Source organism: Culex pipiens, chromosome 3 (genome assembly GCF_016801865.2).
Source record: "Culex pipiens pallens isolate TS chromosome 3, TS_CPP_V2, whole genome shotgun sequence".
Classification (NCBI taxonomy): domain Eukaryota; kingdom Metazoa; phylum Arthropoda; class Insecta; order Diptera; family Culicidae; genus Culex; species Culex pipiens.
In genome coordinates, this window is record NC_068939.1 from 47839431 (window position 1) to 47865970 (window position 26540).

General features: G+C 35.8%; 1 protein-coding gene and 1 pseudogene across 5 annotated transcripts in view; one reads left to right on the forward strand and one right to left on the reverse strand.

Annotated features, from left to right (window-relative positions):
- Positions 1-2406: 2406 nt before the first annotated feature.
- LOC120412593 (uncharacterized) overlaps positions 2407-26540 on the reverse strand; it is a 36421-nt gene continuing 12287 nt past the window's right edge. For all 5 annotated transcript variants that reach the window (XM_039573126.2, XM_039573124.2, XM_052709494.1 and 2 more), the window contains 4 exons: positions 19752-20389; positions 12626-12700; positions 3111-3364; positions 2407-3042 (listed from right to left, as the gene is read on the reverse strand). In XM_039573126.2, coding sequence (XP_039429060.1) covers positions 2841-3042; positions 3111-3364; positions 12626-12700; positions 19752-19919 — 699 coding nt within the window. In that variant the 5' untranslated portion in view covers positions 19920-20389 and the 3' untranslated portion in view covers positions 2407-2840. The remainder of the gene's footprint in view (positions 3043-3110; positions 3365-12625; positions 12701-19751; positions 20390-26540) is intronic.
- Positions 20310-26504, forward strand: LOC120412576 (double-strand break repair protein MRE11-like; annotated as a pseudogene).

A 26540-nucleotide genomic window follows, 5' to 3' on the forward strand; every position in this document is an offset into this window, starting at 1 on the left:
TCAATGAATTTATGATTTAAAAAAAAATAAAAAAAACTTAACTGCGGAATGAAATTCTCGGAATAAAAAACGCAGATTATTTAGGGAGCGTTCTTTTATTACGTAACGCAGTTAGGGGGGGGGGAGGGGGTGTCGGTGTCATGTTTTCATATAACAATTCTTAAAAAATGCAAAAAGACCTTGCGTTACGCGTTACAGGGGGGTAGGGGGGGGAGCTCATCTGTTATACGATTTGTTACGAAGGGGGGGGGGGGGGTCAAAAATCCCAAATTTTGCGTTACGTAATAAAAGAACGCTCCCTTATATATTAATACTTATAAAAATAAAAAGGCAGTCGTTGGATACCGGCCTTAAACATGTATGCAACTTCAGTGCAATTCTTTAGCAAACATTCAGGCGCATTCATTTCTGCTGCTAAGGCTGGTACAAATTTTATTTCAATATTTATCGATATTTATATGCAGGCCAAGTATTGATACCTAAGAGCATGCAATGGCACTGACCTTGTTGCGTGCTCTTCGGTTGACGTCCACGTAAGGAACATCCTGGAAGGAGCGTAACTAACTACATCCGTAGTTCTGTTAGATCATCCGAATTATCTTGATCAGAACAGTATAGCTCTTATTCCTTGCGAGTGTCCTATTTTCTTACCTCCACGTTGGCTTGGTTTTCATGATGACCTAGCTGGTGGCCTGTGGAAACGGATCGTAAACCTTTGACCACCGCGGGTCAGAGTCGAGACGGCTAAAAGAAAGGGGCGCGACAATGTGGGAAAGGGAAGTAATTTGTGATTGTAGACGGTATTGTTTTGATTCGCAGTATGTTGAGTCAACTGCTGTGGATGTACCTGAAACATCACAGAAAGGGTTTTCTATTCTTTTCATTTTTATCTACCATCTATCTTCTGTTTTTATTTTGCTCAACTGATTCAAACTTATTCACTGATTCTTCTGTTTACTATCCACAATTTGGTTTGGATTTTATTAACTCTTGATTCTCTTAACTTAACTGGGTCTCGTGGCGCAGGGGTAGCGGCTTCGGCTGCCGATCCCGATGATGCTATGAGACGCGGGTTCGATTCCCGCCTTATCCACTGAGCTTCTATCGGATGGTGAAGTAAAACGTCGGTCCCGGTTTCTCCTGTCTCGTCAGAGGCGCTGGAGCAGAAATCCCACGTTAGAGGAAGGCCATGCCCCGGGGGGCGTAGTGCCAATAGTTTCGTTTTTTTCTCTTAACTATCAACGCTTTTCCACTATATTTGACTAACTAATGCTGCTGCAACAAACTGCCAGTTTTCCCTGAATTTGGTAGCAATGTCAATTCTGTTTATCATTTGCCTTTTTTTTATATATATCTATTTGAATAATTTCATCTGCCTTATAAGTTGTCGTTAATGCAATCTAAGCTAACCTCTATTTATTAACTATTATTTCTTTCTACATCTATTACATAAATCACTATCTTTCTTTTACTACTGATTCTTTACATAGTATATTTCCTTCACTGTCCATTGCATTGAATCTTCACCTTTTTCTTAAGCAAGTGAGGTTCGAGCCTTTACTCAATTAATGGAATGATTAAAGGATTAACACAAATATTACTATTGTACTTTTGAAAAACTTTTATAAAATGCTTAGGACCAAAATATTGTAACAAAACACCGCGACAAAAGAAATAGCAACAGATAAACACGACTCAACAATAGGGAAGATTTCAGGAGAAAACAATACCCAGTAAATAACAGTTAGATTTTTAATTCAAACAATAAATAATACATTTTTTGCTTTAATGAAAGTTGATAGGCACACTATAAATGGTTAGGCGCTTATACTTACATCAAACCCTACGTAATGTACCACCCCCGGCCGAGTTAAAATGCGTAACCGTAAAAGAAGGTGTGCATGCCTGGCACGAACACTCAAAGCGTGTTCTAGCGTGCTGCTCGTACTGACTCAGAGCAAGGGTAAGATGTAGGTGTAAGGGCAGTGCGTGTTCGTCGGGAACCTGGTGCATAAGATCGGTCAAGGCCCGTTCTTACACTGAAAATTGCGAATTGCGAATATTTATCGATATTTATATATTTTTTTTTTATTTTTTTGCCTCCCTCGACCCCGGCCAGAGCCGAGGGACAAAAACTTTGAAAAATATTTGCATCGGCCTAAACAGAGCCGTTTTTTCGTTAAATTTGCGAATTATAAACCTCAAAAAAAGCAGGTTTTCCGCAGCGTCTCCAGCTTTTGATGTTTTTTTTTTTGTTTTTTGGCCTGGCATTAAAAAGTGGTTGTTGGTTGGTTGGATTTTTTAAATACAAAAATTTGTCTATAAAAATATGTTGGGATGTGTTTGTCTTTTTTGAACATTAAATAATTATCGAATACATTTCAGGCAAAAATAAAACAAAAACGCTTACTTTAAAATAAATTCTTTATTGTTCTCAGGTATTGGTGCAATTTCACTTGTGTCACACTCACACTCATCTTATTGATAAATTGCTATCAAATAGTTTTTTAACAGTAAAAGTACGATTCACTCTAGAATCTTTACAAAATTAACAAACAACAGGTTTATCTTGCGTGTCTTAAAAGCTATCTTTGCTGTACCAAAGATATAGCTCTGTTTTGGTATATATTTCACTTTCTGTTCTTACTTTTAACGGAATCTGCTCGTGATATGTTGTGTATAAATTACATCTTGAAATAGAATAAAATAAAATAAATGGACTAGCCGCAACACTGTAATTCTCGCTTTCTCTCGTTCCCATCCTTTCCCACTCCTAGCATTGTTTGGTCTGTTCAAAACGGTTTTTGCACCAGCACTTTTCTGCCCCTCAAATTCTGAAATCACGCTTCCGTTTCCTGCTCGGTGATGTCCTGCTGGATTTCCTCCGGCGTGCGCAAATCAATGGCAAACTTTTTCCGCAGCGGCCTTCCCTTCGCGTCGCCTCCGATCGTCCCACCGCCCTGCTCTTCCGCTTCCTTGACCCGCTTGGAGTAGTCCTGGAAGGAGGCGGCCAGCGCGAACGTCAGCTTGCGGGCCATGGCGCTTTAAAATTGAGGGAAAAAAAGGATTATTCCAAAATAAAATCAACAGTTTTCAAAAATAATCCTCACCGACTATCACAGACGAACGCGTGCACCTCGAACGGATTCTCGTCCTTGAGGTTGTAGTTTTCCTTGACCACGATCATCGCGAAGACGCGCGTGTACACCAGGTCCTGCACGCCGTACGAAATGGTGTCGATGGTGAAGTTGGTGAGCGCGTTGTGCTTCGAAGTGACCGTTTCCATGCGGACCCCGTCGAGCGACACGGTCAAGTTGCAGAACGGCAGGATTTTGTTCGGCGGGAGGCTCTTGGCGGCACTGACCTGTGAAGCAACGGTTCAAAAATAGAATCAGATTTTTTTTAACACTCAATTCACAGTAATAACGAATAATATGAAATTAAACTTTAAAAAGCATTCAGTAATTAAATAAATAACCAATTATTATTAATGTGCACTGAACAAATCAAAGTTAAGAAATGTTTATACTTTTTTTAAATCATAGTTGAAGTTGAATAAAAAATACATATTACCTAGTAAGTTATTACCCACCGTTAAAATGATGTTAAAACAATCAAGCAAAACGTAGTGAAAATAATTCAAATATAATTGTTTACAAATATAAAGTTTTTATTTGATAGAATTGAATCGAGATGCTAATTTTCTAAGCAACAATTTTATACAATTTTAACATCAAAAAATTTCGCACATTTTAAATCATTTTAAACCATTTCCAACCATTTTAAAAAATAAATAATTTGTAACATTTTTTAACAATTTCTAACATTTTTTTACAATTTAAAAAAAAATATAATTTTTAACATTTTTAACAGTTTTTAACAATTTTTAACAATTTAAAAAAATGAATTTTTTAACGATTTTTGACCATTTTTAACCATTTTTAACAATTTTTCACAATTTTTCACAATTTTTCACAATTTTTCACAATTTTTCACAATTTTTCACAATTTTTCACAATTTTTCACAATTTTTCACAATTTTTCACAATTTTTCACAATTTTTCACAATTTTTAACAATTTTTAACAATTTTTGACAATTTTTAACAATTTTTAACAATTTTTAACAATTTTTAACAATTTTTAACAATTTTTAACAATTTTTAACAATTTTTAACAATTTTTAACAATGTTAACCAATTTTTATCATTTTTTACAATTTTTTACATTTTTTAACAATTTGAAACAATTTCAAACAATTTCAAGCAATTTTAAACAATTTCAAACAATTTCAAACAATTTCAAACAATTTCAAACAATTTCAAACAATTTCAAACAATTTCAAACAATTTCAAACAATTTCAAACAATTTCAAACAATTTCAAACAATTTCAAACAATTTCAAACAATTTCAAACAATTTCAAACAATTTTAAACAATTTCAAACAATTTCAAACAATTTCAAACAATTTCAAACAATTTCAAACAATTTCAAACAATTTCAAACAATTTCAAACAATTTCAAACAATTTCAAACAATTTCAAACAATTTCAAACAATTTCAAACAATTTCAAACAATTTCAAACAATTTCAAACAATTTCAAACAATTTCAAACAATTTTAAACAACAATTTAAAGCAATTTTAAACAATTTTAAACAATTTTAAACAACAATTTAAAGCAATTTTAAACAATTTCAAACAATTTTAAATAATTTTAATCAATTTAAACGATTTGACACAATTTTTAACAATTTTTAACAAATTTTAACAAATTTTAACAATTTTTAACAATTTTTAAGAATTTTTAACAATTTTTAACAAATTTTAACAAATTTTATCAATTTTTAACATATTTAAACAATTTCTTACAATTTTTAACAATTTTAACAATTTTAAGCAATTTTAAACAATTTTAAACAATTTTAAACAATTTTAAACAATTTTAAACAATTTTAAACAATTTTAAACAATTTTAAACAATTTTAAACAATTTTAAACAATTTTAAATAATTTTAAACAATTTCAAACAATTTTAAACAATTTTAATCAATTTTAAGCAATTTAAAACAATCTTAAACAATTTTTAACAATTTCAAACAATTTTAAACAATTTTAAACAATTTTAAACAATTTTAAACAATTTTAAACAATTTTAAATAATTTTAAACAATTTCATACAATTTTAATCAATTTTAAGCAGTTTAAAACAATCTTAAACAATTTTTAACAATTTCAAACAATTTTAAACAATTTTAAACAATTTTAAACAATTTTAAACAATTTTAAACAATTTTAAACAATTTTTAACAATTTCAAACAATTTTAAACAATTTTAAACAATTTTAAACAATTTTAAACAATTTTAAATAATTTTAAACAATTTCAAACAATTTTAAACAATTTTAAACAATTTTAAATAATTTTAAACAATTTCAAACAATTTTAAACAATTTCAAACAATTTTAAGCAATTTAAAACAATCTTAAACAATTTTTAACAATTTCAAACAATTTTAAACAATTTTAAACAATTTTAAACAATTTTAAACAATTTTAAACAATTTTAAACAATTTTAAATAATTTTAAACAATTTCAAACAATTTTAATCAATTTTAAGCAGTTTAAAACAATCTTAAACAATTTTTAACAATTTCAAACAATTTTAAACAATTTTAAACAATTTTAAACAATTTTAAACAATTTTAAACAATTTTAAACAATTTTAAACAATTTTAAACAATTTTAAACAATTTTAATAGTAGTTTATGCAACAAGTTGCAAAAAAAGGATTTTTTCAGCACGAGTCGTACATTTATCCAACGAGGTTCACCGAGTTGGATAAATACGAAGAGTGCTGAAAAATCAAGTTTTGCAACGAGTTCCATACAACATTTTTTGCATTCCGAAAAACATCCATTAAGTGCAATTTTAAGTCAAATATTCATGTATTTTGTCAATAAATCGTTTAAATCAATTTTTTTTTGAAAAGTGTTACTTTTCGAAACAAGTGCTGAAAAGCTCAACTTTTCAGCACCCATTTCAGTGCTGAAAAGTAGAAATTTTCAGCATTTATTTTTGAAAAGTGTTGCTATTCGATTCTGTTATTTTTGGTACAGAAAAGTAGGCTATTTCGTCGTTCAAGAATGACAGGAAAAGTAAGTAGTTTAACGACGGAATTGCAAAAACAATTTTAAACAATTTTAAACAATTTTAAACAACTTTAAACAACTTTAAACAATTTTAAACAATTTTAAACAATTTTAAACAATTTTGAACAATTTTAAACAATTTTAAACAATTTTAAACAATTTTAAACAATTTTAAACAATTTTAAACAATTTTAAACAATTTTAAACAATTTTAAACAATTTTAAACAATTTTAAACAATTTTAAACAATTTTAAACAATTTTAAACGATTTTAAACAATTTAAAAAAAAAATTAAACAATTTCAACAGTTTTTAACAGATTTAAAAAAAATACACAATTAGAAAAAAATTGTTCAAATATGAATTATGATGTAACAAACTGAAATTAACTCAAAAACTATGTATTGTACGATAACAATTAAGTACTTTATAATTCGGTAATTTCGGAATACACCCTTCCGGCAGCAGCTGAAGATTCATGCAGTCCATTAAGTACTTTATAATTCACCAATAAAACGAAAACCCAATTAAAAATACATTTGTACGCATATATAAAAAAAATTAACGTTTAAATTTTTTTTAAACAATTTTTAAAAAAATAAGCAATTTTAATCAATTGTAAAAAAATTAAGGCCGTTGCTAATGTTTTTGTCAAAAACTAACTTAATCCACCTATGTGGTTGATGCCTTCCTCACTTTTTACCAACAATGGGTAATATGAGTGGTTTGGACACATATTTCAGCTATTTTTTTGAATCCAGAAAAAAACGTACACACATATAACTTAAGTAATCATAACTCGAGACAAGGTTGCCAGATCTTCAATGTTTTGGACTCGTTGGAAAGGTTTTTCGATTACCTAACCAACGATGGGTCGGATGGTGGATCCGGACATAGTTTACATACATTTAAGTGAGATCCGGCTTCCAAAAAGTACATAAATATTACTTAAGTGGCCATATCTCGAGACAGGGTTGCCAGATCTTCAGTGTTTTGGATTCGTTGGAAAGGTTTATCGATTACCTAATCAACGATGGGTCGGATGGTGGATCCGGACATAGTTTACATACATTTAAGTGGGATCCGGCTTCAAAAAAGTGCATCAATATCACTTAAGTGGACATATCTCGAGACAGGGTTGCCAGATCTTCAATGTTTTGGACTCGTTGGAAAGGTTTTTCGATAACCTAACCAACGATGGGTCGGATGGTGGATCCGGACATAGTTTACATACATTTAAGTGAGATCTGGCTTCCAAAAAGTACATAAATATTACTTAAGTTGCCATATCTCGAGACAGGGTTGCCAGATCTTCAATGTTTTGGACTTGTTGGAAAGATTTTTCGATTACCTAACCAACGATGGGTCGAATGGTGGATCCGGACATAGTTTACATACATTTAAGTGAGATCCGGCTTCCAAAAAGTACATAAATATTACTTAAGTGAACATATCTCGAGACAGGGTTGCCAGATCTTCAGTGTTTTGGATTCGTTGGAAAGGTTTTTCGACTACCTAACCAACGATGGGTTGGATGGTGGATCCGGACATAGTTTACATACATTTAAGTGAGATCCGGCTTCCAAAAAGGGCATCAATATCACTTAAGTGGACATATCTCGAGACAGGGTTGCCAGATCTTCAGTATTTTGGATTCGTTGGAAAGGTTTTTCGATTACCTAACCAAGGATGGGTCGGATGGTGGATCCGGACATAGTTTACATACATTTAAGTGAGATCCGGCTTCCAAAAAGTACATAAATATTACTTAAGTGAACATATCTCGAGACAGGGTTGCCAGATCTTCAGTGTTTTGGATTCGTTGGAAAGGTTTTTCGACTACCTAACCAACGATGGGTCGGATGGTGGATCCGGACATAGTTTACATACATTTAAGTGGGATCCGGCTTCAAAAAAGTGCATCAATATCACTTAAGTGGACATATCTCGAGACAGGGTTGCCAGATCTTCAGTATTTTGGATTCGTTGGAAAGGTTTTTCGATAACCTAACCAACGATGGGTCGAATGGTGGATCCGGACATAGTTTACATACATTTAAGTGAGATCCGGCTTCCAAAAAGTGCATCAATATCACTTAAGTGGCCATATCTCGAGACAGGGTTGCCAGATCTTCAGTATTTTGGATTCGTTGGAAAGGTTTTTCGATTACCTAACCAAGGATGGGTCGGATGGTGGATCCGGACATAGTTTACATACATTTAAGTGAGATCCGGCTTCCAAAAAGTACATAAATATTACTTAAGTGAACATATCTCGAGACAGGGTTGCCAGATCTTCAGTGTTTTGGATTCGTTGGAAAGGTTTTTCGACTACCTAACCAACGATGGGTCGGATGGTGGATCCGGACATAGTTTACATACATTTAAGTGGGATCCGGCTTCAAAAAAGTGCATCAATATCACTTAAGTGGACATATCTCGAGACAGGGTTGCCAGATCTTCAATGTTTTGGACTCGTTGGAAAGGTTTTTCGATTACCTAACCAACGATGGGTCGGATGGTGGATCCGGACATAGTTTACATACATTTAAGTGAGATCCGGCTTCCAAAAAGGGCATCAATATCACTTAAGTGGACATATCTCGAGACAGGGTTGCCAGATCTTCAGTTTTTTGGATTCGTTGGAAAGGTTTATCGATTACCTAATCAACGATGGGTCGGATGGTGGATCCGGACATAGTTTACATACATTTAAGTGGGATCCGGCTTCAAAAAAGTGCATCAATATCACTTAAGTGGACATATCTCGAGACAGGGTTGCCAGATCTTCAATGTTTTGGACTCGTTGGAAAGGTTTTTCGATAACCTAACCAACGATGGGTCGGATGGTGGATCCGGACATAGTTTACATACATTTAAGTGAGATCCGGCTTCCAAAAAGTACATAAATATTACTTAAGTGGCCATATCTCGAGACAGGGTTGCCAGATCTTCAATGTTTTGGACTCGTTGGAAAGGTTTTTCGATAACCTAACCAACGATGGGTCGGATGGTGGATCCGGACATAGTTTACATACATTTAAGTGAGATCCGGCTTCCAAAAAGTACATAAATATTACTTAAGTGAACATATCTCGAGACAGGGTTGCCAGATCTTCAGTGTTTTGGATTCGTTGGAAAGGTTTTTCGACTACCTAACCAACGATGGGTCGGATGGTGGATCCGGACAAAGTTTACATACATTTAAGTGAGATCCGGCTTCCAAAAAGGGCATCAATATCACTTAAGTGGACATATCTCGAGACAGGGTTGCCAGATCTTCAGTGTTTTGGATTCGTTGGAAAGGTTTATCGATTACCTAATCAACGATGGGTCGGATGGTGGATCCGGACATAGTTTACATACATTTAAGTGGGATCCGGCTTCAAAAAAGTGCATCAATATCACTTAAGTGGACATATCTCGAGACAGGGTTGCCAGATCTTCAATGTTTTGGACTCGTTGGAAAGGTTTTTCGATAACCTAACCAACGATGGGTCGGATGGTGGATCCGGACATAGTTTACATACATTTAAGTGAGATCTGGCTTCCAAAAAGTACATAAATATTACTTAAGTGGCCATATCTCGAGACAGGGTTGCCAGATCTTCAATGTTTTGGACTTGTTGGAAAGGTTTTTCGATAACCTAACCAACGATGGGTCGAATGGTGGATCCGGACATAGTTTACATACATTTAAGGGAGATCCGGCTTCCAAAAAGTACATAAATATTACTTAAGTGAACATATCTCGAGACAGGGTTGCCAGATCTTCAGTGTTTTGGATTCGTTGGAAAGGTTTTTTGACTACCTAACCAACGATGGGTCGGATGGTGGATCCGGACATAGTTTACATACATTTAAGTGAGATCCGGCTTCCAAAAAGGGCATCAATATCACTTAAGTGGACATATCTCGAGACAGGGTTGCCAGATCTTCAGTATTTTGGATTCGTTGGAAAGGTTTTTCGATTACCTAACCAAGGATGGGTCGGATGGTGGATCCGGACATAGTTTACATACATTTAAGTGAGATCCGGCTTCCAAAAAGTACATAAATATTACTTAAGTGAACATATCTCGAGACAGGGTTGCCAGATCTTCAGTGTTTTGGATTCGTTGGAAAGGTTTTTCGACTACCTAACCAACGATGGGTCGGATGGTGGATCCGGACATAGTTTACATACATTTAAGTGGGATCCGGCTTCAAAAAAGTGCATCAATATCACTTAAGTGGACATATCTCGAGACAGGGTTGCCAGATCTTCAGTATTTTGGATTCGTTGGAAAGGTTTTTCGATAACCTAACCAACGATGGGTCGAATGGTGGATCCGGACATAGTTTACATACATTTAAGTGAGATCCGGCTTCCAAAAAGTACATAAATATTACTTAAGTGAACATATCTCGAGACAGGGTTGCCAGATCTTCAGTGTTTTGGATTCGTTGGAAAGGTTTTTCGACTACCTAACCAACGATGGGTCGGATGGTGGATCCGGACATAGTTTACATACATTTAAGTGAGATCCGGCTTCCAAAAAGGGCATCAATATCACTTAAGTGGACATATCTCGAGACAGGGTTGCCAGATCTTCAGTGTTTTGGATTCGTTGGAAAGGTTTTTCGATTACCTAACCAACGATGGGTCGGATGGTGGATCCGGACATAGTTTACATACATTTAAGTGGGATCCGGCTTCAAAAAAGTGCATCAATATCACTTAAGTGGACATATCTCGAGACAGGGTTGCCAGATCTTCAATGTTTTGGACTCGTTGGAAAGGTTTTTCGATTACCTAACCAACGATGGGTCGGATGGTGGATCCGGACATAGTTTACATACATTTAAGTGAGATCCGGCTTCCAAAAAGGGCATCAATATCACTTAAGTGGCCATATCTCGAGACAGGGTTGCCAGATCTTCAATGTTTTGGACTCGTTGGAAAGGTTTTTCGATAACCTAACCAACGATGGGTCGGATGGTGGATCCGGACATAGTTTACATACATTTAAGTGGGATCCGGCTTCAAAAAAGTGCATCAATATCACTTAAGAGGACATATCTCGAGACAGGGTTGCCAGATCTTCAATGTTTTGGACTCGTTGGAAAGGTCTTTTGATTACCTAACCAACGATGGGTTGGATGATGGATCCGGACATAGTTTTCATGCATATAAGTGAGATCCGGATAAATGTGAAAACACATTTTTATATATAACTTTTGAACTACTTATCAAAACTTCAAACAATTCAATAGCGATGTATGGGACCCTAAACCAAGTCGAATGCAACCGGTTTGATCAAAATCGGTCCAGCCAGTGCTGAGAAAACTTGGCAAGAATTTTGAACACATACATACATACACACACACACACATACACACACACACACAGACATTTGTTCAGTTTTCGATTCTGAGTCGATAGGTATACATGAATATAGGTCTACGAGCTGTATTTCAAAAGTTCATTTTTCGAGCAGGATTATAGCCTTACCTCAGTGAGGAAGGCAAAACGAGTCTTTTTTCGATGATTCGTGTGAAACCATGTTTTGGTAATTTTTTGGGCCCGTTATTCCTAGCTTGTAATTTTATTTTTTTATTTTTAAAAAATATTTGCATCGACCTTACTAATTTTAAACAATTAGGTAAATATAAGCAGTTTTCAAAAATAAACTTGGAAATTATTAAATACAATCTAAGCTATCAGGGAAAAATATTATGTTCAGGAGGTTATTCCGAGCAACTTTTGTTTTACAAAAAACTATGTTTGATGCTTTCCTTAATTTAGGTATTTTTAGTTTTTTATGCAGGTTTTTTTCAGGAAGTTTCAGGTGTATTCTTCAATTCCTAATAATTTTTTGTTTGGCTATTTGCTGTTTTTCATAAGTTTCTGGTTACTTTTTCGAGTGCTGAGTGATTTTTTTTTGTTTGAACTTAAAATATTAGCTATTAAGGTAGTAGATGGTGTCCTTGACTTTTGGGGCAGTAACTAACAGTGATGATTCTGAATTCAGGATCCAGAAATAGTAAAATGAAATGAAAAAATAATCACGATATGTAAAATGCTTCTACAAACATTCATTGATTTTTTGTTAGAAACATTCTGAATCAAGATTTGATGTTTTTTTTTTCTAAGACAAACATGGCCGCCAAATGGCCGATCGGGAATGATGCCTTACAGAGCCTTAAGCCGCATAAAGTGTGTCAAAGCATAATTTTTCAAAACATTAGCCAAGTACCTATTTAACATAAAACAAGGAAAATCATGAAACCAAAAAAAAATCCAAGCGTTAGATTTCTTATTTCCAATGCTTTTTGGATTTTTGCATTTTTTTAATCGAAACTCACCCAGAGGCGGGGTAGGGTTGTAGAGGGTTAATTAGATAATTAGCATTTTTTCAAATGGCTTTTTTTACAAAATCAAACCTGAAAAAGAATTCATATTTATTTTTTGAACTAAATTCTGAATACTTACTAGATGATCGACGGGTCGCCTCGTGTGCTTGATCCCCCATAGGCCCCTCGCGAACTGGCTGCCCAAATATTTGACCTGTGTGAAAGCCGAAGGAAAAAAACAAAAAAAATGAGCAATGAGTTACAGGGGAAAAAAAAACAAAGTAATAACAACTAATTAAAAGAAAGCAAAAGTTTCAATACACAATCGCCAGCCGCAATCTAGCTTCGGTGCGCGAACCTAAAACGAAAGAAAAACAAAACCAAAAAATCATGCGAAAATGAGAAGATTACAAAAGAAAACTCCACTTCGATAGAGGAACATACAAAAATGGTGTGTGAGCGCACATGAGCTCATATCATAACTCAAATTTGATGATTACGTTGCACAAAAGAGTAGAGACTTCCAAAAAATCACAGTCCACTTTCGATTTCTCGCAGAAGAGGGTGTTTGGACATGAGTTTTTTCTTTAGCCTTCTTCTATTTTGGAGAAAAGTTCCGGCCCACGGAAAGAAATGACCGGCAGATGCGGTTAATTGGCTTCCTTCCTTCTGTAATGGTGAGCGTACGCCACTGATTCATTAAACACGAAAAGGTTAGTTAAGTATACATCTTTCTTTGGTTTTTTGATCATTATTGATCATCATGGATGAGCATAGTTTAATTACTTGCAACTACAGTCAAGCAATTTTAGTTTGACCCTTTAAGGGCCATTTTTTTAATTTTTGCTTTTGAGCAAACTTTTTTTTATCGTAGGTTACTTGCTTAGTTTATTCACATTAAACTTTTTTTTCAAGAAATAAAAAAAAATATTTTGGCTCGTGCCTCGTGATTGACGGTCACTAACCATAACCATCACCCGAAAGGGCAGAGCTCATTTTTGGATGTTCCGCGAACGAGCTAATAATCACCTTAAATGCCAGCAAAGCCCATTATATTAGTCCACCATTTTTCAGGTGTGCACGTGGATCATAAAAGCGAAACAATCAAAGCTTTTCGGCATTGGAAAACAGCACTTTGCCGAACAATGGAAATGAGCCATTATCAAGTTTTTGGCGAAGAAGTGAGATGTAGCGGCGATCTACTCGATGATGCTCTTTTGAGTGAATTTTGAAGGGCAATTAAGTGCTCGGTTTTGGGAGGCATTAAAGTGAAAGGTAGAAAAGCAGTAACTATTGGGCAAAAGTTTGCAGTAGTCTTTAATAGGTGGTACTAGGAATTTGGTAATCTATAATGAAACTTGTATACAAAGTACGCTCTTGATTTCCTTAATTGGAATTTGCAAGTTTTTTTTTTTCTCGAAGCCATTTTTCGACCATTGAATCATTGAACGTGCGTGCTTCAAAACTGTTTTTTTTTTCAAGGCAAATTTAGATTTTGGTTGAATAAAAATTTAAACTTATTTATTTACAAACCTGCAATTTTATTTGAAGATTTATTCATCTATAATGTCATGTTCCAGTTGTGTTTAACGTTCATGACGGCATTAAATAAAACTACTACAAAAAGCCCCCAACTGCCCCACATAACCTTTTTCCTAGAACATAGCTTCGTTACAGCATAACAAAGCAAGTGGTTCCGTCCGACCAACATTTAAATACCTGCAACCTGTAAACGAGTCGAGACTAGCAGTAGCAAAACGCCACAAACACAGGTGCAGTGATCATCCAGTTAGAACCGACCGACCGACCACGTATACGGATAATTATTTTTACACGTATGGTTTGGGATGGGCAACAAACGAAAAAAGAGAAGAAGAAAAAAAGCACGACTAAAAAGAATCAAAAGCCAAGCGACGACTCTCTTCCATTATGAAACGGAAGTCAACCGTGAACTTCCGTTGGATAGCAGCGTTGAGGCCCTTCCCTGGACTGACTGAGGGACTAGCTGATGGACGGTTGGCTGTTCTGTACAGCATGGAAGTACAATTTAAATTGCGTGGAGACTAGACTCATCATCAGTATGAGACTGACGTGTGGCTTACTAGGCGTGAGCGACGAACCTCAAAAGTCAGAAAGCTAGGGGAAAAAAAAGTTCAAAAATTACAAATATTTTTCAAATTTCTGTTGACCGAGCCTCGTAGCCTAGTAGTAACGCTTCCGCCTCGTAAGCGGTAGATCGAGGTTCAAATCCCAGCTCGGACCAACACACCTGGTGATCTCTTCCCTTCCGGATTCGATTGCTTAGTAAAGGGAAGGTAGTGTATCATCATAAACTGGACCTTATCAAGACACCTTAGGAAGACAACCTACGGAATGTTCAGGGCCCCGGCGATGGCCTGATATGAGCTGCCGAACAACATTGGCAATATGGCGTCGTTTGTTTACAAACATGAGATTGTTTGTGGACGAACCGAAAAAATTACAATTTTGTAAAATATTCTATAACCATTGTGCAATAACATTAAGTCTTAAAAAACAGACCAAATTTCGTTAAATTATAGACCAGCATTTTTTTAATTATTATTTTTCAATTTAAACCGCTTTTATCGCGATTCTGATCAAGATTGCACATCAAATCATCGTGCCTTTAGTGTATCTTTAGTTTTCACATCGATTCGCTGTAGATTCGTGTTTAAATTTTGAAATTTAGCATACATTAAAATAAGTTGCAAAATTCCCAATTTCAGCCATGTGCAAAAATTTCCACATCACCCATGCGGGAAACCGATAATGGAGTATAATTCATGCGTTGCAAACTGTCAAAATTCCAAAACGTCATTGCCAATCTTAGGTTCGCTGCTTTTATTCGTGTTTGAAGTTTCGGGCCGAGACTCTGGGAATGTTAACATTAACCTTAACGTGTTAGCATTAAGTTGAATTCTAAACTGTCACTAAATCCGCTTTGTAAATACCGGCCCCGATACTCTTCACGGGTGTTCCCCTCAGGAACAGGGTAAGATTTACTTACTGTGCATAATTTCCTCTTTTTAAGTTGTATTTGTTACGTGTTAAGTTGTGGTTATTTTAATCAGTTCAACCACAAAATTTTCTCTGTACTGCCCATCATTTAGTTTGGTTTTGACCGCCGATACGAAAAATCAAACGGCTAATATCCCATTACTCTCTGAAATGACAAACACACAAATCCGTTTTTCTCTAATTACTTGATTTGGCATACTAGCAGAATCTTCAATTATGGGCTTTATATGAAATGTTATATTTTTATTAAAAAGACATTTTGCGTCAACAGTTTGTCCAAATCAACAAATTTGGCAACTTTCCATAAAAAATGGTATGTGAAAGTAAAAAAATCTGTATCCAGCGATGGGATAATCATCATCAAAAGAAAATCTCTGGACGTTCATCAAGAGAAAAAATCTGAAAGGAGCATAGCTCTCCTCTCTCGCGCACGAAAGATCGGTAAAAAGAATCTAAAAAAATCATCATCTTGATTATTCGGCGGAACATCTTTTTCACCACTACACTTGCAAGTGTAACGTCACACGTCAAAAAATGACCTGTCACATTTTGTAGATGGGCAATGTGTGTAAACAAAGTGAAATAAATATTGTTAAGTGGTGCTGACAAGGAAATTCACAAAAAATCATCAGCAGATTGATTTTCTTGGAGAACTTCGGGAGCGATTTTCTTTTGCGTGATTTGCCTCCTCTCTCTTTCGCGGGTGAAGAAAGTTCGCCAGCGAAATTGATTTTTTTGCGATTATTCCATCCCTGTCTGTATCTATTGAAGAATTTTGCAAGCAAAGTTGAGGATTACACCAAAAAGAATGGATACACGGAAAAAAATATCTCTTAAAATTGATATAAAAACAATTATTTATATGTTTTAAAGACATAGAATGGCATATTTTCATATAATTACAGAATATTAAAAAAATCTTTGACCAAGTTATATTTTTTGAAAATAAAAAGTTTTTTAAAAAAATGAAGAAACGATCATTTAATTTTTTGACTCGATTTTTTATTGTGAAATCAAATTAGTAATTAATTTTTTTAAGCGTGGTTAGCATCCAAATCTGTATGGAAAATGCTGTAGAAAACAGAGCCCTTTATCAAAAAAGTTGTGAAGTACTTTTCGATTGCTAATTCAATTTTACATTAAAAAATTAAGTCAAGTTTTTTTTGTATGAAATTTATTTTTTTTTCTAAAAATCACTATTTTTTCAAAAATTCATAACGCAGCGACAGATTTTTTGACCATATTTCTTAGTGGCTCAAAAGTTGAAGGTTTTTGTCCCCTAAAACATATCAAAAAATCTCGAAAATCAAAAAAATACCTTATTTGGGAAATTGAGTTTTTGTGAAAAAAAAGTTTATAAAAAAATCGGCAAATTTTTTTCCGTGTACATATTTTTTCTCAATAGTCCTCAACAATACCTATAACTTTGCCGAAGACACCAAATTGATCAAAAAATTCATTCAAAAGTTACAGCTGTTTGAATATTTACGTACCATTTTTGTATGGACAGCTGCCAAAATTGTATGGAGCCTTGTATGGGTGAACCAATGACACAAAATAGCTTCTTTGGTTATTGGGAAGACCCCCACAAAGCTTAAGTCAAATCAAAAAATACAAAAAATAAAAACGGTCGAAATCGGCTGATTTCGTAGAGAATTGCTCAGGTTTAAATGTCTCCTGTTGACCTTCAAAAATGTCTTAAGCTCGATTTCAACTCTGAGATATTCTACAAAACCTGCTATTTTGCCACAGCCTGCAATTGCGATTCAGAGTTTACCTAGTTGGGAGAATACGACGAGTGCTGAAAAAATCAAGTTCACCAACAAGTTCTGTTAAGTTTCTATCGCGTTTTAAAAACTCTCTTGTTTGTCTTTCAATTTGTGCTTTCCGTTTTCTTAGGGCACAAAACTTTTGTAAACAGGAGTGTATCCCTCTCACACCTTATGTAAATTGTCATTAGAGTGAAAGGGATACTCTTGTTTAAAAAAGTTATATGCTTTTTTGAAATGTTGGTTCAAACTTTGAAAAAAAATTGGAAAACTAAACCTATTATAACATTATTTGTAATGACCTGATTAGCGTTCTACAGTTAGGACACGATTATCCGAAGGAATCGAAAAAAAATTCACTTCGGATAATCGAATTACGAAAAAAAAATTTCGTTGTCCATTTTTCGATTGTTGAGCTTAAATATGACTCCAAAATTACGTTTAAGTGATTTAAAATTTTTAAATCCAAGATGGCGGCCAATATGGCGGTGACGAAATTTTGAAAAAAATGCATTTTATTATTTAATAGGCAATCAACTTTTCAAATTTGACTAAAATGGGGTCGCAAAACTCGAATTTGATGTTTAAAACGAAAAAAAAAAAAAACGAGCGAAACAAAAATGTTTTTTGATCGTGATTCGATTATTCGAAGTCCCATAAAAACCTACGGATAATCGAACTTAGAATAATCGAAACTTCGGATAATCGAGTCTGGACTGTATTTCATATAGTTTTGTGTTGCAATCATTGACGTCCTGGTTAACAATAATTAATGATGATTTTTTATAATTTTACAAGGAATGGGAAAATCGTCACCTAAAAGTATCAACACGTGTATGCTTGTTAACTTGTAGAAGGGTCATTCCATCTCAACTGTGCACGAAAAAGTGCAAATTTGAAAATTACCCTCTCCGATCCTGCTTAAATTTGGCAGGGCTGTTGGTATTATCAAAACATGCAAGAATCCTGAATTTCATCCAAATCGGACCACTCCCTCCATTTTTGTACCTCCCCAAAAAATCGACTTTTTGGCGATTTTGGAACGAACCTCCTAGTTTCTAGCGGCGATAGCTCAGGAACCACAAATCTTAGAAGGTCGGTCTTAGACTCAATTTTGAAGGAAATTGAACGTAGAATCCATTTCCGTGATCACAATTTTGATTAATTTATTTTGTCTACCTGTATTGCGCAATTGAAAATTTCAAACGGCCGTATCTCAAAACACCCCAACTTATTTTTTTGATTTGATCTCACCATCGTATTCCCCGGACAATTTTACATAAGAATCACTTATCGACAGAAATGAATATGTTTCGTTCCAGAGATATCGAATTTAAAAGTTTTGTGTTTTCGAGATTACCTACATCAGCTTCATTCGCCGCATCTGCTAGAAGCACACAGGCGGGATGATCAATAACTGCTACCTGGTCATTTATTGAAATAATATTTCATCAAAAATAATCTTTATCAAATTGGGCAAAAATTTACTGTATAACACTGTAGGAAACTGGAGTTGATTCACGAATTTTTATCTGCTCAAAAAAAAAATGAAGTGAATTTCTGGGCTAAGCCACAGGACAGAGCAATAACGACACACAGTAAAGGGCAGAATTGGATTCCGACGGAGCGATCAGGAAAATGCAATTAATCTTGTTAGTAACACTGAACAATATGTGCACAATACATTATTGAGTAAAAAATATGAATTAAAATGAATAAAATTTGTTGATACGTTTTCAATTGCGTAATACAGGTAGACAAAATAAATTAATCAAAATTTTGATCACGGAAATGGATTCTACGTCCAATTTCCTTCAAAATTGAGTCTATGAACGACTTTCTAAGATTTGTGGTTCCTGAGCTATCGCCGTTTGAAACTAGGAGGTTCGTTCCAAAATCGCCAAAAAGTCAATTTTTTGAGGAGGTAAAAAAACGGAGGGGGTGGTCCGATTTGGATGAAATTCAGGATTCTTGCATGTTTTGATAATACCAACAGCCCTGCCAAATTTGAGCAGGATCGAAGAGGGTAATTTTCAAATGCTGTTCCGCTTCAGATGGAATGACCCAGAAGGAATTTTGTCGAAATATTCACAGCGACGCAAATACATATCTTAGAACGAAAAAGCATGGCATGATGGAAATCGTCACCTTATTTTTTTATTAGAATTTAAGAGAAACTTAAATATTGGTTGCAATAGCCTAAATAACATCGTATAATAAATTCAAAAACGTGCACCTTGAACTGAGCTCAATGCTCAAATCCTTGACATTTTTACGCGCGTGTTTCCATGCGAACGATTTTCACGCCCATTGATCCTAACCGTTTCTTTGCAGGCAGTAGGTGACCTTAGCCACATAGCCTTAACTTGAGCCAAGTTCAAGAAAAACGTACTTCACTACAATAGCTCCAAAGCGTTCAAGCTAAACCTGGTGTTTTTAGTGCTCCACGTAACTCACCTTAAACGTTATGGGTAAATCTTTGATGGTAACTTGCACCTCCGGCGTCTGAGCCTCATTGTTGTTGGTAGCGATGCTGTTGTTGTTGTTGCTGGCACTATTGTTATTCGTGGTAGCACTCATGTTGGCGGCGGGAATGATGGTGGTGGTGGCCGTTGCAACGCTCATCACAACCACACATAGATCGTCGTGTCACGTTTCCAAAATTTCTCCCCCAACACAAAAAACTTCTTGCACACTACCACAAAACAATCACTTAACTCTTTCCCTCTTCTTATCTGTTGGTCGTCGCGCGTAGATCTCAAATGATTCTCACTCACCGATGATGAACTTTCTTCGCACTATCTCATCACTTATTTCATGTTTTCGCGCCGCCACCGAAAATTTAATCACGCGCGCTCCTCAGCAAACAATATCACAGCCTGAGTTTCACGCCAAAATCGTCGGTTGTGAACTTTCGACTTTTTCCGTTGTTGTTGTGGCGGCGGCCACCACTACTGCTGTTACCGTTTGTACCGTGGAAGACCTCGGGGAAGACTGATGACATTGGAAACTGCTATGGCCGGTTGTTCCCCACCCTACAGACCGAACCGTGCCAGTCTGGTGATGATGAGTTTGGTCGCCGTGAGGGCGGTCAACTGTAAAGTAACGACGAAAAAAAAACGAGATTCAATGATGAAAAAATTAAACAATTTGTCATCCACTAGGTTAGTGGATGGCGTGGAGATTTTGGACAGGAAATGACGAGAAATAAAAGTGTTGTTCCGACTTGGTGAATCAACTAAACTGAACTTAAATGAACTGGACAAAATGGAGCAAATTTCATAACCGAATGGTTGCCCGCATAAAATGTATTTTAGTGGATCCCAAGACACCAAGACATTTATGCACCATGATTCCTTTCTTTTTTGAAAAATATAGAGCAAATCTTTATATTGTGAAAATCGTCTATTCATTCCTTTTTGCCTTCCTCACTGAGGTGAGGCTATAATCCTGCTCAAAAAATTAACTCGAAGACCCACCTTCGCGTATACATATCGACTCAGAATCGAAAACCGAACAAATGTCTATGTCTATGTAAAGCGTTTTCTTGACCAATTGAATAATTTGAGAAACTTTTTTTTAAATCATAAAAAGGTTTAAATTTTATTTTATTTTGAAAACGCTTCCTATGCATTGGGTTTGAAAAATCATGAAGTTGCATCTTGCCCTTTTTACTGAACCAAAGTGGCCAATTCTTCCCCCGGGGCACCTAGAACCGGTCAAAGTAGGTCAATATTGTTTGTTTTACTAATAAGTTCTCCATGGTCCAACCAGGATGAAACCCCGTAATATAGTAATATTGAATGTTTGGTCCTTTTGAAATGTTAGTCTTGATTTTGAAAAATAAATAAATTTTGTTTTCGGAAAGATCAGAAAATTTCACGAATGTTTCATATTTTAACATTGACCAATCGGACCATTAGTTGCTGATATCGATATTATAAAATGGTGGGTTGTTTGGGTGAGACTTAGAAAACATTAATTTTCCTGTTTTTAAACCTCAACAAAATTCAAAAAAGCAAAATATAGAGAATTTTCTCAACTCTTAAGTGGGCAAACATGGACACTAATTTAAGATTTTTTCAAAAAAGTTACCTAAAATGGCTATTATTTCAAAACCACGCACTTTATCGAAATTTCACTTAAGTACTTTTGATTGAAAATTTGATTTCACATCGAAAATTGAAGTTAAAAAATATTTGTGAACAATATTTCGATTTTTTGAAAAAAGTCAGTATTGATTCAAAAATTCATAACTCGGTCAAAGTTTTTTTGCACATTCTGGAAATTTCTGAAAAGTTGGCATTTAATGTCCCCTAAAACATATAAAAAATAAAATAAATAAAAAAAGTGTTTTTTGGAAATCAAGAGAGACAAAAATTGAAATAAAAAATCACCATTTTTTTTACCGTGTATGGACAAACTAATGATGCAAAATGGCATCTTTGGGAATACCGAAGGCACCAAAAAAGTTTCAGCTGGATTTAAAAATACAAAAATTTAAATTAAAAAAAAGACATATTTCGCAGAGAATTGCTCATATATATATAAGAAAAGTTTTGGCTAAACTTGGGGAACCAGCCGCGTTCCGAGATGTGGACGTAATCACCTTTTTCCCGATTTTATCCCACTGTGCAATGCTGTTGAGCAAACAATTTTATATGTTTTTTGGTGTATCTTAAAAAAAGTAATAATTAATATTTTAAGCTACTTTATTATATTACTCATGTTCCTTTTTAAAATGCTTGCCAGTCAATTTTGGAAAATGAAATTTTATTTGAAATCGCTTATATAGCTTTTTTTGAAGATTTCAAAACAGAGTTATCAAATTTGGTTCAGATAGTAAGATTTTCATTGAATCGATCGTTACTCGGTGGTTTTATATCAAATGTTTGTAATGCACATTGCATTTTGTTTGTAATAAACTCCATAAATTCACATACATTTTTAAAATGGTTTCAAAATTTGATTGAAGTTGAATTATACAAAAATTGAATATATCCAAATTTAATCTGAATGAAGAAAAATATTTTCGTACCAACTTAATTTACATAAAAATGATACTCGGTTGAAATAAAACACTTTTCATAAGCTTTCTTTTGCTAGAATCTCAAATCGGAAATCTCTGCCAGAAGATATTTTAATATCTAAAAAGAAAATTGCCACTCGAAAATTTTTATGATTACACAAAGTTCAGAACCTTTTTGAAATTTTGTAAACTAGTGTTATAAAGTTTTGCCGTTATTTTTTTTACTGAATTCTAGACCACTTTTTCACTTTTTTGGCATTCGTATTTTAGGAAATATTTATATTTTTAAATATTTTATAAACTATAAATTACATATTTTTAGTTTCAGTGGAGGTGCATTAATTGTTCAAAATAGACATTCTAAATTAAGTTCATTTGAAATTGATCTGGCCCTTCCATCATCTTTGCAAATAAAATTGCAAAAAATGGACAACCGTGTCACAGTAAGCAGTCTTTAAATATGGAAATCTAGAACAATAAAAAAAACATAATAGTCTATAATGAAAACAACTCCGACAAAAAACATACTTTCCATCGCTCCACCCTCTGCCATTGAAACATTTTTTTTCCACCAATGTGTTTGAAGAACACCATCACACAGGCAAATTTGCTGATGGGGAAATTAAAACGAATCTGTTTTTAATAGCGCTCTATGTAGGTGTATAAAAGTGAACGTGGAACTTATTGTTTAACAAATTGTGTCGGGACACCTGTAGTTTTTTTGGTACTGGTAGAAATTGTGTTAAAATATGAATGTATGACAAACAATCCAACACAGTCAATCTTTGATTCCAACGATACCACTAATTAGGGTGAAACTAATATTATTGGAGACTTAGGAGAGAAGAGAATTTTGTTTAAACAGAGAAGTCTGTTCAAAAAATAATGTTATTCAATTAGGTCAGCAATTTATAAATGTTTGTGTACAAATCTTACTCTCTCATCCACCCCTTCAGCTTAACGTTGAAAAATCACGTTTTATGATAGATTAATGAGGTTGGAAAAGTGCCAGTTTATGCATACATCCAATGCATCATCTGTTTGAGAGACGGTGAGGATTGAGGCTGACGGTTCATTCATTAAATTTACTCATATAACACTTTCTGACGATGGAACCATAAAGTTTTTGAAATAACCTAAAATTAAAAACGAATAAAAAGTTTCATTTTGAATTTGGTTCAATTTTAATTTTTGCTATAAAATTTTCATTCCATTCCACAAAAAAAAAACAACGCGAGTCGCAACGTGTTGCTTGCTGCATCTCTAGTCTGAGCGAATGGCCATATTTTCGCACACCTTGGCGTGTTTAGGGTGCAATTTGGCAGCAAACAGTGCCTGTACTGTCTCGCACCGTCTCAGGGCATTCCTGGGAGTTTTGGCGAGGTTATGTTTACGGCGATCTCTCATGCGCCGGCGTTTTTTTTGTTGATGTTTGGACGTCTATGAACTTTTGTAGAACATCACGTCCGAGTGTAGAATCTGGCAGCGGTTCTATTTTTGTGGTGTTTTGGATAGCTTCCAAACATGCTCTAGGAATTTGACAAGTTGCCATAATGGCGGCAAGCGTTAAACGAGTTGTTTTATGGCAAGTTCGTTTTAATGCACTGCATGGCTAGATTGTTGGTGCCAAATTGTCGATAGACTTGTTTTTATTTTTATGGTGAATGCCATTATGGCAGCAAATAATTACTTTTCATTTCAGTATAAAATTTTGGTTTAATGTCAACTTTAGCCAAACCGTGAAGTTGTTATGTGATGCCATAATGGCAACATTTAACTTTTTACGATTTATGTGCTACGGTGTGATAATGTGGCCGCTCTCATAACCCTAAACTTGGCACACATCCGAATGTAATTCAACCTTTTACTCTTCAAATTTACTAATGTCTACTGACTTAATTACAAGACGCAATCGCGATGATGACGGAAGCGCCGTGCACGCTGATTCAATTACGACGATTTGATGTTTTCTCACATTTGCGCACAGTTTTGCCTAGACACAGAAACTTTTTTCACCCAGACTGGGGCGCCGCTCACGTCGGGAGTCGGATGTGCTGTAATAATCCCCCTGGTTCGGCCATGAATTATGAGTATATACAGTGCGAGCAGTGCGTAAAAATTGCACGGAAATTTACCGGAGCTCCGGTTATTTCACTTTCGTGATTGAATATGTTTTTGTTATCGTCAGTTTTTGGCATGGTGGCGATTTTCTAATCAAAAAAGCAGTGTTTGATCAAGATTGCCATAATGGCGGTTTGACAAGCGACGCGGTGCGCCTTTATGGCAGCGCCAATAGGCCATTATGGCACTCTGTCACACTCGACAAGTACTTGTACACCCAAGGGGGTTGACACATCAAATATTTTCATTCGAATCATTCTGCTCATTCCAGAATTATTCTGGAATGATGCTGGGATACACATGATTATTCCGTTTCTAATTAATTTTGTTTTTGCGTGTTAGCGATCAGCAGCTGTCATTTTATTGAAGGAAAAGTAAACATGTTTTGAAAATCAAACAAATTCTCGTCATTCCAGAATCAATCCAGAATGATCGGCTGGCGACCTAAAATTCGAGGTTCCATCATTCCGTTGATTCCAGAATGAAATCGGAATGATGCTGTAATGAAGTTGATTTCGAGTATCTTTGTTAATCTTCGTTTACCGTGTACCTCGTGCTGTCAAAAAAATCTTTGTCAAAACCAAATGTAAACATAAATATTTAGAAACGCTTTTCTACGTTTTCAAATCTTTGCTGCACCAGAACCGGGCCGATCGGGGGCCGAAGAACTACCTGCCGGAGAAGTCGTTGACAGGATTCCTGGACCTGGTCATCTGGAGTAACGAGCACGAAAGAGAACCCGGCGTCAGTCAGCCCGGCTCGACGATGGCCACTACCGTGGCGGAGGGCGAGTCCTTCGACAAGCGCTGTGGCATTTTGAGCATTCACAAAAATCTGTTCCGGATGAACCCGATCAAGCCGCAGACGCTTCGTCGGTTTGTGTTTTAGACGATCAATTTGGTGTAGGTCGCGGATGAGTTGCAGCTGGACGAGGGAGACGTTCAACAGAAGGTGTAAAACTTTGCGGCGGAGTTTTCGAGGTGGAGCAGCAGTTTAATGCAATCCCGTTCGGACAGGGCTACAGTGGCCGAAACCCTCAAGACATGTTCTCGTTCAAGAGGAAGATTACCCGGGTGAAGGACGAGTTGAAACCGCTGGACAACGATGCGCTGATCGAAGCTTACCAGAATCAGCGAGAAGCGACGGAAAAACGCGCGGGAGGTCGTTCATCGGTTCAAGGAGGTCGATCCGGACAAGCAGCTGGAGGTGCTATCCGCGAAATGTATGACTGTGCTGAACCGCAGGATGGTCGACTACGAGGACGACAACGCGGCGGAGTTATTATCATGTTCTACGAACGGCAAGCGATGACCCACCTAGACGCAGTCGCCGACGCCATCAACGAGGACAACATCGACGAGGTGCTGGCTGGGTTTTACGAGAAGGAAAAGGACACCTACGACGACATGCTCAAAATGTTGGACTCTCGCATTCAACAGCGCGGAGATCCAAATCCACCGCGCGGTTCCTTGATTACGATGACGACGACTTTGGCTTGAAAACAAAATCCCGCAACAACTCCACGACAAGCTCCAAGGCGGCGCCGACGACGTCCCGAGGAGGTCGGGGAAATCGCGGAGGAAGGGGATTGAGAGCGGCGGTCAATTCTAGCACTACGGGTCGGGGAAGCGGGAGTCGCAGAGGTGCGTCGACCAGTAAGATTGACTCGTTCTTGGTTAGTGTAGCGTCGCCGGCGAAGACGATAAGCTTCCCTGCGAGCGGACGGAACATTTCCAAGGTGGTTTACATCTCGGACGAGGATGACGATTACACACCCTCCCTTTCACGCTGAAATATTTTACATTCCTTTTTTTTTTTGGAACCAGTGTTAAATTGTTGGCTTTCTTATTTCAAATCTTTTCCCTTCTGGATTCGTATTCCTAGATGCAGGCGTACTTCTGGCCCGACTTGCCAACCTGTAGGCCTTGGTCGTGCAGCGCTTCATCATGTCCGAAATCTTGACCGTCTTGTTTCCCCAGCCAACTCCCGCACCAGCACGAAGACTTTGTCCGACGTGTTTGGACGCTGTAAATAAAGAATGATTTGTTGTTAGGTCGTAATTTGAGTCATTTGTAATAAGTAATTTACTGAGTGGT